We start from the raw sequence: 12,852 nt of genomic DNA, 5'->3' as shown, positions 1-12,852 counted from the left end.
CCGTAAGCTAGCTGTTGAGTGCTCAACGGGAAGCATTAGAATGGGATTTTAATGATAACGAAGAATTTGCTATTATTGTCCTGTGGTGTGTGTTTGACTGAAGATTCATTCTGGTGGAAACAGGTGCCCTGAATTATCCCTGGTACTACAGTATGGTGAAAATCATGAAATGAAAAATAAAAACAAAGCAAATGTGTATTTCAACACAGCTAAAAACTCGACTACACTTGCTGAGACTGGTAATATATGCTGAGCTTATTTAAATCACCAAAATTGCTGTAATTAAACTTCTCTCTAAATCAGACTTGTATAAGAGTCAGAAATCTCCTATAATTAACTTATCTGTAGAAGTAATCAGACAATAACTGCGGGTGTATTTTAGGAACCACTAAAACTACAGTAGCTGTTGAATGTAATGATTATAATAAATCTCTAACAGCCGTTCTCTTACAACCTCATTTCACAGCTGCAAGGGGGGTAGGGGGAAGGGAGACTTTTCTCGAAGTTTTTCCCAGAACTGGTTTAAGTGTGCTAGTGCTACATGGCGCCTCAACACTCTGGGAAACTTACAATGGCGTCGTGGTGTGGCCTGAACTGAACCACCAGCCTGTGTGAGTTACATCTAGGTGGGCTGCTGGTACTAACAATGAGGAACAGATTGTATATTAGGGACTGATAAAGACAGTGAACCAAGGCACCACCAGCAGGCAAGTACGAGACAGAAGTCCTACTTAGACAGGCTAGACAGTAATTAAGTTAAAGGCAGTGATGCCCTCGTTGAGCCCATGTGAAGGACTCTCAGAAACCCAAGTCACCGAAGCTTGGTGACAGGTGTCCTCAGGAACAGGTGCAACATTATCTCAGTAAGATAAACGAATGAATGACTTGACGGAAGAACTACTCCCCAAGCCAAGGCCATTGAATCAAGTCCAAAAGTTTTTGTGCATATTTAATTACAATAGAAAAATATATGAGAGCAAGGAGATATTACTGGAACATTCAAAGCACTATAACAGGTGAGAGAAGGCCACTCTCATTCATTCATTCGCACACTTACTTGTCTCAATGATTATGCATCTGTAAAGCTTTGCAAATGAAGTTAATAGCTAAAGAACCAATTGCGAAAATATTTTTGTGATATAAAAACTAACAAGGAAATTAATATCAAAATTAATGAAACCCTGAAAACCAATGAGGAAAAAAAAAATAGGACTAGGCAGTTTGCAGCCAAGGGAATCCAGAACAGCTTACACATTTCGGATGTTCAGCTTCTCTAGTATTTGGAGAATGTTAATATTCATATTTCATTAAATCCATGAATTATCACCAATTTCAATCAATTAAATCAATGAAGTGTCAATCAATTTAATTTCAATCAATTAAATCAATGAAATGTCATTGAAATATTAAAACAACTATTTGAAGGCCGTGGAAAATGACCAAAGATATGTAGAAACATAACAGGAGAACTTATTCTTTCTTTTTTAGATTTTATTTATTTAATTGAGAAAGAGGGAGTGTGTGCGTGTGCAAGAGAACATAAGAGAGAGAGAGAAAGTGTGAGTGCACACACAGGAGCTGAGGAGGGTGTAGAGGAAGAGGCAGACGGAAAAGCAGGCTCCCCACTGAGCACGGAGCCCGATGCGGGGCTCGATCCCAGAACCCTGGGATCATGACCTGAGCCAAAGGCAGATGCTTAACCGACTGAGCCACCCAGGCACCCCCAGAAGAATTTATTCTTGAAAGACAGTCTCTACATTGGTTAAGAATGGTGAGTTTGTGATTTTTGCTCCTAACCACATCCCAAGTCAGGCACTGGAAAACCGAGTCCTTCCCCACTGAAGAGGGCAGATCACAGCATGAAAAGAACAGAGCAGATGAAAACTGAAAAGGGAAATCTTGGATGCAAGAGAGCCACAGAAGGGCCAAGATCCAAAACTGGAGAACAAACTCGGCACAAATCCCGGGCTGACTGATAACTTTCCATCTTCATGGGTAGCTCCTGGGAGACTGGTGAAAAAGCAGGCAAAACCTCGATGAGGATGGACTAGTTCTATATGGCTGCAAAACGAAGTACCCCAAAACCCAGCAGCTTACAACCACCATAAACATTTAGTATCTTACACAAGTTCCCTGCTACTTAGACCTACCCAAAGGCTGCTTATATATTTTCATGATAAGAGAGCCAGTTTCCTCCAGAGCAAGCAAGTGATCCAAAGGAAAGACAAGGTAGAAGGTGCAATGTTAGCCTTGGGATTCACACTCTGTCAGTTCTACATTGCCCTATTAGTTACACAGGTCAGCCCTATTCAGTGGAAAGGAGACCACACAGAGGCCCGAGTACCAGGAAGCAAGAGTCCCTCGGGGCCTTCCCACAGGCTAGCTACTGCAGAAATCTACTTTTGAAAGACAGAACTCCTCTGGCAAAATGTGCAGATTTGTTGTTTTGCCTGAGTACATTTCTCAATACACATCCAGTTTGCCTAGAAGAAATTCGAAGTCCTAATGGTTTGAAGTATAAGACACAGCACTTCAGGCTGGCAAAGTGACTGGAAATTCAAACGGTGAATCTCAGAAAGAAGCCCCCAAATCAAGGTATGAACTCTGCCCAAATCTGTAGCAGACCACTAAACAACACAGGCTCAGGGCACCTCCTGCCCTGCTCTCCAGAAAGCTGAACTTAAAAAAACAGTAGCTGGAAGTCAACAAACCTGAGCAGAGAAAAGAGGCTGCTTCACACTGCAGGGAGATGGATTTTTTTTGTTTGAATCCAAGCAAGTTAACGGTGTACAGGCCCCAGTAATCCTCAAGGGAAAAAGAAAATTCCAGAGTTGCCACTCTGTGTATTCTATACACAATCCAGCTTTTACCCTAAAATTTCCAGACATGCAAAGAAAAAGGACTCTCCTGATCCACATTCAAAGGGAAAAAAGCAGTCAGTAGCAACTGTCTCCATGTGTGCCCAGATGCTGGGTTTATTAGAAAAACGTTTCAAATGGGTGACTGTAAGTAAGTATAAACATTTTTAAAAAAACACAGCATTAGTGAGTGACCAGATATGGAATCTCAACAGTGAAATGGAAACTATGCAAAAGAAGCAGCTGGAAATCTAGACTTGAAAAGCAAAGTAGTCAGAATGAGAATTTTACTCCATGTGCTCAACAGCAGATTTGAAACAGCAGAAGAAAAATTCACTGAACTTGAAGATCAAGCAATAGAAAGTATGTAATCTAAGCAGGTAAAATGATAAAAAAAAACGAACAGAGTTTCAGAGACATGTAGGACATTATCATGCACTCCAACATGGAATTCTATGACAAGTAGCGGAGAGGAAAAGAAAAAAAAGTTTGAGGAAACATGGCTAAATGCGGCTGAAACTCACAAGATTTTTTGATAAGAATTAGACAAGCACCTCTATGAAGATAACACAAAATACAGTACATTCTAGACAGGTAAGGTTCATTCACACAGTGATATTTCTGTCTATAAACTCTTCCTGCCCATCATCTGGGCCATTTGCATTTTATAATATCACCGTCAGATGAGGAGGTAAGGAAATGAAAGGATAGTATCACCATCAGATGAAAATCGCACATGAAATCACATTTTTCATACCATAACTATTTATTCTACTTCTCATATTCTTATATTATGGTTAGGTGCTATTGGAGGGATTTGATGGTTTAATTTGATGTGTCAACTTAGCAAAGCCATGATAACCCAGATATTTGGTCAAACATGTTTACATGTTGCTGTGAAGATATTTTTTAGATGAGATTCACACTTAAATCTGTAGTCCTGGAGTAAAGCAGATTATCCTCCATACTGTAAATGGGCCTCATCCGATCAGTTGAAGCCTAAAGAAAAAGACACCCCTCCCAACCACCACCAAGGAAGAGGAAACTGTCTCCAGACTGCCTTTGGCCTTGAGCTACAACATCAACTTTTCCCTGGGTGTCCAGCTTGCCTGCCTACCCTGCAGATTTTGGACTGGCTAGACTCTATAATCATGTGAGTCCATTTCTTATAATAAATCTGTGTCTCTGTTTCTGTCTACACACACACACACCCACCCTATTATATTGATTCTGTATCTCTGGAGAACCTTGACTAATACAAAATGGGGGAGGGTGTCATGGGTTCTACCTTTTAGATGCCTTCTGTCTATAAATTAAGGGAAAAACTCAAAATACATGTTAAAAACCTACAAGCACGGGGTGTCTTGGGAGTACAGAGGTAAAGTACATCTTCTGGTCTGGAGTAAGAGATAGGGGTGTAATCAGGGAAGGCTGCCTAGCAGAGGTAACCTCTAAGCTCATTTCTAAGAAGGAGGACTTTGCCAAGAGGATGTGAAAAGGGGAGGCCAGAAAGAGCATTGTGAACAGAGGAAAGCCATAAGCTTCAGGTACTGTACTAATAAATTTAGTTTTTATCCTCAGGATGATGGTGAACAACTTTGCTCAGATATGTTCCGTTCAGCTGTAAGAATCCCAGGAAAAACTTCACTGACATATATGTTTTTTAATATCAAGACAACTTATTGAGACTTGACTGCTGCTCGTGTTGGTTCTATCTCTGTTTTCCTTATGATCACAGAAAACCCCGAGGTATCCATACAAGGTACTAGTTGCATCAAGCTAATTTACCGGCTGTATTATAATCTTCTAGGTCTTTCCTTGAAGCGGCTTTACAAATGGGATTTCTGTTAGTGTAAATGTGACCTGTTTTCTAGTGCCATCTGGTGTTCTTTTAGGGCGCTGATTATCACTTTTTAAAAGAATACAAATAGCAACCAGGACATCTTTAAATACCTAAAAGATAGTCACAAAATATACTGTTTAAGTGTATCCTTAATTGTAATGAATAATACAACAGGATATTCAGTATTGGTCTAAATGAAAGAAAAACTTCAAGAAAAGTCCTTGATTCAAATGCAATTAAAACACACACACACATACACACAGAGCAAAAATACATTTCCTTTTTGCTGGCACGGGTATACTGTTGCTTCTCCGGTTCCTTTAAAGACTCACAAATCCTCAACTAATAACTGACTCTTGATCTATGTTAAACCGGCCACATGTTGCATACTTTCACGTTCAATGAATTGCTCAAGCACCTCTTTCTAAAAGGCTCCGAGTCATTTTTGACTCCTGTCTTTCTTTCTCTCATACCTCATATCCTACCCATTAGCAAATTCTAGTGACTTCACACGCAAATACATGGAGAATCTAACCACCACTCACCTCCATTATGCCACATCCTAATACCAGCCCTATTACTCCCTCCTGGGGTCTCCTACGTGGTCTCCTTGCTTCCAATCTTACATCCCCAGAGCCAGAATGAGCCTGTTGAAACATGAGGCTCATCATACCAACCTTCTACTTTCCATCTCTCACCGGCCATCTTGCTCAAGTTAATACACAAAATCCATAAGAGTGGCGGCCCTCAAAGCCCTGTGTGATTCAGACCCTGCGAGCCCTCTGAACTCACCCACTCCTATTCCTCCCCCTCCCCCATTATCCACCTGTCACACCCACCTCCTCACTGATGCTCACACATGCTAAGCTCACTCCTTCGGGGACTATGCATATACTATTCCATCCCAAAACTTGGTTCTCCTGCGTGTTTGTACAACTCGTTCCCTTGCATCTTGAAATGTCACTGTCTCAGAGGCCTCTCCACAGAGCAACACCCCTGCCCACTGTCACCTGTTGTAGTCTTTTCCTGTTTTACATTCCTTTTCATACTTATCACTGTTATATTTTAATTTTTAACAATTACATATCTAACCTCCCCCCACCCCCAAACACACATACAATAAATAACAAGCACCAGGAGAACTGGGACTTTATTTTTATTGACTGTGTTAGTCCCGGTGCGTACAACAGGGCCTGGCACATAGTTGGTGCCCAGAATGTACTCAATAAATGGATGAATAAAAGTGACTGTTTGAGTTGACATCCATTAAATTGTTTTTGCTGCCACTGCTTTGTAGTTCATGCATTTTGTGGTTGTGGAAGATGGAATATGTGGGGAAAAGATGACATCCAGTGGGGAGAAACAGATATAGCAACCGTATCTAAAACAAACAGAATCTGATTCAATTTCAGAATCTGGCAAATAGGGCCTGTTTTGGAATAAACCCTATTTCAAACCCATAACTCTCTAAAAGGAAAGAACATAGAATTATCAGTTCTAAGTAAAAGCAAAATCTGCTCTCACAGCAGTTCCTCAACAATACGCTTGAGGGGAGATCACCACAAGCAGAGAATCTGGCAGCCTGATATTTCATCCTGAGACAAACTCGGAATGGCCCAAACAAACAAAAAACAACTCCACTACTATTATTATGAAACTGAAGTCTGACGATTAAAACACATTCCATGTTTTCACTACATGTTCCAAAAATGGACTATTTCCTCTTCCTTCTTCCCCACAGTTAACAGCACCCTACAAATCTGAGTAAAAAAGAGGATGGGATTCCCAAAGCAGACAATGAATGTCAATGGATTTTCAATGATTCTGGGGCAATTCTAAGACTATTCCTGCATTTCACACTCAGTAAAATATTTCAGAGACAAACATCTGTTGATTGGTACTGCTAGAAACTGCCAGTTTCCTACTATGGGAGTGTGATGACCCAAGCAGGCAAAGCTGACCCAAGGATTCTCTCCACAGATTCTCTGAAGAAACAGCCCAGAGAGCCCAGCACCCACCACACTGGACAAGTCCCCTTGGGATCAGAAGCCTGGAGGACAAATCCCTACAGAGTATGGTGGGCAGTGAGGAAGGAGGCGCAGCTCCCTGAGGACAAAATGCAGCCTCTGAAGAAGGAGCAGCACCACTGTGAGCAGCAGTGGGGGTAGGGCTTGCGTGTGTTCACTATCTGCAAGCACCAATGTCCAGAGTCCACCCTCCCCCTGTATCTACCTTTGTCAGAAGCACTGAGGTAGACTTCTCAAGAGCAAACAAGTCAGTGGGTGAATGAGAAAGACTGACTTGCAGACATTCTCATGGCCTGGATAGGACATCCAACTACATAAAGGAAAATGTCAGATCCCCTGCCACAGCCTGGCCCCTGAATTTCTCTCTGACTGCATGATATATACCCTCAGCTTGGTTGGGGTGCTCTAGGTGCTCAGGCTTGGCTGTCCTGCCTCAGGACCTTTGCATAGGCACTTCCTCTTCTCCATGTGCTCCTAGCTCAGCATTCACACAGTTGCCTTGATAGTATCCCTAACTTTCCCATAGATAGTCTCTCCTTCCCTCCCCACCTCCTGCCAGCATACTCTCCGGCTCCGTATCCTTTAGAGCACTATCACTGTTTCAGATTCTCTGTGTGTTGTTGGATTCCCGACTGGGATATGAGCTCCATGAAAGATAGAATTTTGTCTGTCTTATTCTCACCTGCATCCACTTGCCTACAACAACAGTATCTGGCATGCAGTAGGTAGGCATGCAAATATTTAAGTGGATAAATAAATTCATGTATGTTTTTGTGAATGATGAAAAACTGGTAGTTTTTTTTTTAACATTCTGATGATTTATTGAAACTTTTAGCATAGAGCAGTAGCCATTTCCCTAAAATATGGTGGTAGAGTATACCTTGGTAACAAGGGTAAAATACTACATGTTCAAGACTGCTCATCGCTTCTTCCTCTCAATATTTGATGTTCTTTTCCTCTGTAGAACCAGAACCCTGAATTTTAGCTTTACTAATGTTCTATCAGTTAAATGTAGTTCTCCTAAGAAATTTACTCCTTCTTTCTACTTCCTTCATGTTATCTGGATATGGTAATAATGGCTGGCACTTCAATGGCCCTTTTGAAACATGAGGTTACAGACTAAGGACAGCAGAGTGGCAAGAGAGGATCTACGTCCATAATGAGCCATTAAATTGGTCCTGGGTTATTTATGTGGATAAGAAATAAACTCCTATCTTATTTAAGGCACTAAAATTTGAGATGTTTAAAAATTACATATAACTGTGCTTAATTATAATGGGAATGTGTGATTTGTAAGGAAGGTCTAAATCCAACTCAACCACTGAAGACATAGGAGGAGGGTAAAAATAGGGTGTTGTTAAGAAAGCAGGATTTTCCTTAAGAGTGTTTATTTCCCTAACCAATACAGGACAGGAAAACAGAATAAAGGACAAAGAGGATTTGTTTTATCTCCTTTCTCCTTTAACTTGGGGTTAGTCTCTGGGATCACCAAGTGAGACGTGGGCTAACATGGTTCCAAAAGCAGCCTTGGTCCTACCTCTGTGGTCTCTGCCTTGGAGCCACGACAAGACATGGTCATTGGCCCAAGGCCAACGAAATGTTGTGAATCATTTTCGTGAGTTTTTTGTACAGCTAAATTTATACAACCTAAGAAAAAAAATAAAAAACCCCACCCTTTATTCTTTAATTATATGTGTTGTACTTTGGGGGCTAAAAATACCTTTACTTTTAGACCTGATTATGACTGTACATATGGATCTTTTAAAAGAACTGTTTTAACTATATCTTAAAACTGGCACACCGATCATTCACCCCCAAATTAACCAACTTCACTGTTAATCAAAGCAACCTGGATTGCAGGTATTTGGATAGTAATAGTAGTAGCAGACTGCATTTATGATTTATAAGTAGTTTCATTTTATCTTCTGTTTTGAAGTATATCCTGTGAGGCATTAAGAATCATGATCCTTGTGTCTGGATAAAGAAACTGAACATGAAAGTGTATCTAGCACTTTGAACACTTGTCAGTTTTGTGCTCCAAACAGCATGGGTATGACGATCCAGGCAACCACTGACGTCTGACATAGGAGGTCACGATGGGACCATGTAATCACTCCGGTTTCTTTAAGGATGACAACAGCTGTCTTCTTATCCCAGTGTCACTGACTCAAGCTTTGGGTTTCCCATAGATTTCCATCCTAAGAGCTCTATCTGGGTCTGGTTCTTACTTTAAGAACGTCTGTATCCTTCAAAATTAAAACATAATAGAAATTCAGTGAACAAATACTAAGTGTCCACTGTAAGCGCAGCAGTTAGCAGGACAAAAATGTGTCTTCATGGAAACTGGATTCCAGTTTCCAAAGAATTAAACTAAACTAAAGAATACCAAAGAATTAAACTAAATATCATCACATGGTGTTATAGAGAAAACAAAGCAAGGGAACAGGGTTTTGGAAAGTAAGGGGGCTTTAACCTGAAATAAGGTTGGGGATGTTCGCTAAGGACGTCACAGTCGAGCAAAGACTATGGCAGGCCGTGTGGTTTCTGTGGGAGAAGAGTTAGCTGGAGGGAACGGTCAGTGCAAAGGCTCTGGATCCCATGAGTGCTTGGTAGGGAAGTCCATATAGCTAGAGTAGAGTGAGCAAAGGAGAGAGAGTATTATAGGATGTGATGTTGGGGAGGAAACCAAGAGAAGACGGAGAAGGGAGAATGGATTTTATGAGGGCTTGTACTGCAAAGGACTTTGATTTTGATGGAGCTATGAAGATGCTGGAGACAGTGGGCAACATGACACAGCTTAGGTTTTAAAGGGGTAACTGCGGCTCGTGTATTGAGAAAGATTATAGAGGCAAAGGTAGACACGGGAAGACCAGTTAGGCGGCAACTGGAATAATGCTGGCAAGAGACTGCAGTAGCTGGGCGCTAGGTGGTGGTGGCTACTGGAGGCAGGAAACAGTGGAATTCTGAATATATTGTGGGGAGAGGACTGACAGGACTTACTGAGGTAAATTTAGGAAGACATGAAAGAGACGTTTCGTAGGAGGAGGAGGTTTCAAGGGAGACAGTCAGGAGTTCAGTCCACACAAGTTTGAAGTGATTATCAGATGTCTAAATGAGGTTCTCCAGCAGACACTGGGCAACGGCTGGACACCTCAGTCTAGAAACCAGGGAAGAGACCCAGGCTGCAGGCAAGTGTGGTCATCGTTGGCAGACAGTTATTTAAAGCAAGGAGATTAGGTAAGATCACTGAGGAAGTGTGTGCAGATAGAGAAATGCTCTGAGGACTAAGTCCTGGGGCACTTGAGTGCTAGACAGCCAGGGAGATGAGGAACAGCCATCCAAAGAGGCTGAGAAAAAGCACACACAGCAGAGAGTAGGGGAAAGACCAAGAAGATGTGGTAACCAGCAAGCCAAGGGAAGGAAGCATTCTGGAATCGAGAAAGGGATCAGTTCTAGCAAAAGCTGATGATATCCTCCTCCTTGCTTTGTTTTCTCCTTCACACAGTTGTCCCTCCTTATTTGCAGGGGACACATTCCAAAACTCCCAGGGGATGCCAGAAACCACAGACAGCACCAAACCCTATGTATACTATGTTTTTTTTCCTATACCCACACACCTATGATAAAGTTAAATTTATAAATTAGGCACAGTAAGAGATGACTCATTATTATGATTAATAATAAAATAGAACAAGTACAATAATGTAGTGTCATAAAAGTTATATGAATGTGGCCTCTCTCTCTCTCTCTCTCAAAATATCTTACTGCCCTGCACTCACCCTTCTCATGATGATGTGAGATAAGAAAAACGCCTCTGCGATGCGATGAAGTGAGGGGAAGGACACAGACATTATGGCGAAGCATTAGGCTACTACTGATCTTCTGACTATGTCAGAAACAAGATCATCTGCTTCCTGATCACATCTGACTGCAGGTCATTGAAATCGTAGGAAACAAAACTAGGGAGAAGGTGGCTACTTACTTATCAAGATCAGAGTACATCATGATGTCACAGAAGATCAGGAAGGTGGGGCAGCATGGAGAACTTGGTCATGACTGAGCTAAATTCCAGTCATCTATGTAGAAAAGTCAACCAACAACTTCTAACACTGACGAGAAACTTGCACAAGTAGCTACTTAGAAATGTGCTAAGTAGAAACTAGAAGAAACAGCTAAACGGAAGTCAGGGATGGGACTCTTAGACAGGGAGAAGGGATGTAGAAGACTGCTGTTTTTCATTAGAAGTCATATTTTAAAACTGTATCTTGGGATTGCTTTCATAAAAAAATTAAATACAACTAGTCAGGGGAAAAAAATGCATGGCTAGATGCCTAGTTCCCAGCGTAAGGGCTACAAAATTACAGCCAGAGGTCAGCAACTCTGCATGCTTATCAAGTAATTATACACTGAGACCATGTACACTATGTATATTATAACATTACATACTATTATATTTTCTCAAATGTAGACATTGCTTTCATCACTTAAAGGCTCTTCTGAAATTGTAATGTTTAAAGATTTTATCATTCAAATGATATTATAAGCAAATAGAACTATTCTATGATCCCGTAATCACACTACTGGGTATTTACCCCCAAAATACAAAAACACTAATTCAAAGAGATACATGCACCCCTATGTTTATAGCAGCATTATTTATAATAGCTAAAACATGGAAGCAGCCCAAGAGTCCATCAATAGACACATAAATAAAGGAGATGTGGTGTACATACATGATGGAATAGTATTCAGCCATAAAAAAGAACGAAACCTTACCATTTGCAACAACATGGATAGAGCTAGGTAGTATAATGGATGTTAAGTGAAATAAGTCAGTCAGAGAAAACAAATACCATATGAGCTCACTCATGTGTGGGATTAAAGAAACAGAACCAATGAGTAAGGCAGAAAAAATAGACACACAAACCAAGGAACAGACTGTTAACTATAGAGAATAAACCGAAGGTGGGCGAGGTTGGGGATTAAAGAACACATTTATTATGATGAGAAAATTAATTAATTAAATGATGCAAAAAAAATTTGTGATGGATAAAATTAGTAGCCTTACTTACTATTTAGAGATTCTTATTGTCTAACTTGAATTAAATACTTAAAAATCTCAAGGATTGGAAAGAACAAAGAGAAGTGGAATATGAAAAAAAAGCATTATCCCATACCATTTATATAATTTTTTAACTTATTTCCTCACTCTGAGTAAGCTAAGGAACCTTTGTAAGAGCTGACTTAAAATTCTACCGGGTTATTTATTAGAACTGGGTTGTAATCAACTGTGGGAAAGCAGAAACCGATTCTTTCTAAATGGATATAACCTCGTTTGCATGTCCTTCCAACAATTCAGAGTTTCTTATAAAAAAAGAACATGTTCTAGTAATCTCTGGATCTCTATTCCTGGCAGAGATGTTAACAAAAACAATATTTAACATTTGCTAAGTACTTTCCCTGTGCTATACATTGCTTTACGTACTTTACACATATTTTCATTTAATTCCCTTTGTAGAAACAGGAGTCTTTTGGTTTCTGAATTTGGTACTATTTTATTCCCATATCAGAGAAGAAACTGAGGCACAGAGGGCAAGGAATTCTCAGACCACATATAGTGAACGGCAAAACCAGGAACAGAAGCCAGGGAATCTCTTTGGCTTTTAATGTTTATGTAAATATTAATAAGTATTTATTGATAAAACCATTAAAATAATAAGCCCAGAGGCAATTTAACTGATGATATAAAATAAAATCACCATATTATTCATGAGTAGTACAATGATTTTCTTCCTATATATATCTGAAAGGCAGTTTATTTGATGATCTCACCTTTTTCTTTTATTTCTGGATCGCCTGTTTTTCTATTTGTTTCTGAAAAGTAAAGACAAAACAAAATAAGTATCGTGAAAGGCACCATTTTTCTCAAAATATAGGACCATATTTAAATGAATTCAAATAAATATAATTCAAGAAAAATATTTCTGGGCATAGAATTCCATGTTCCTAAACCCTGAATTCTTTACACATGAAAATTTGTTACAAAATATTAAGATTAGACTCATTCGACTTAACTTAGAAAAGTCACTGGGCAGTCACTAGATATGAGGCATCAGGTTAAGTA

At 40.1% G+C, this 12,852-nt stretch overlaps 1 protein-coding gene across 4 annotated transcripts in view; it reads right to left on the bottom strand.

Annotated features, from left to right (window-relative positions):
* The window catches only part of ASPH (aspartate beta-hydroxylase), a 222,553-nt gene that overhangs the window by 108,564 nt on the left and 101,137 nt on the right, over nt 1-12,852 (bottom strand). For all 4 annotated transcript variants that reach the window (XM_045998610.1, XM_045998609.1, XM_045998611.1 and 1 more), the window contains one exon: nt 12,561-12,602. In XM_045998610.1, coding sequence (XP_045854566.1) covers nt 12,561-12,602 — 42 coding nt within the window. The remainder of the gene's footprint in view (nt 1-12,560; nt 12,603-12,852) is intronic.

This window comes from Meles meles, chromosome 1 (genome assembly GCF_922984935.1).
Source record: "Meles meles chromosome 1, mMelMel3.1 paternal haplotype, whole genome shotgun sequence".
Classification (NCBI taxonomy): Eukaryota; Metazoa; Chordata; class Mammalia; order Carnivora; family Mustelidae; genus Meles; species Meles meles.
The sequence above is the reverse complement of the archived record's forward strand: the minus strand, read 5'-3'. Positions and strand labels throughout refer to the sequence as shown.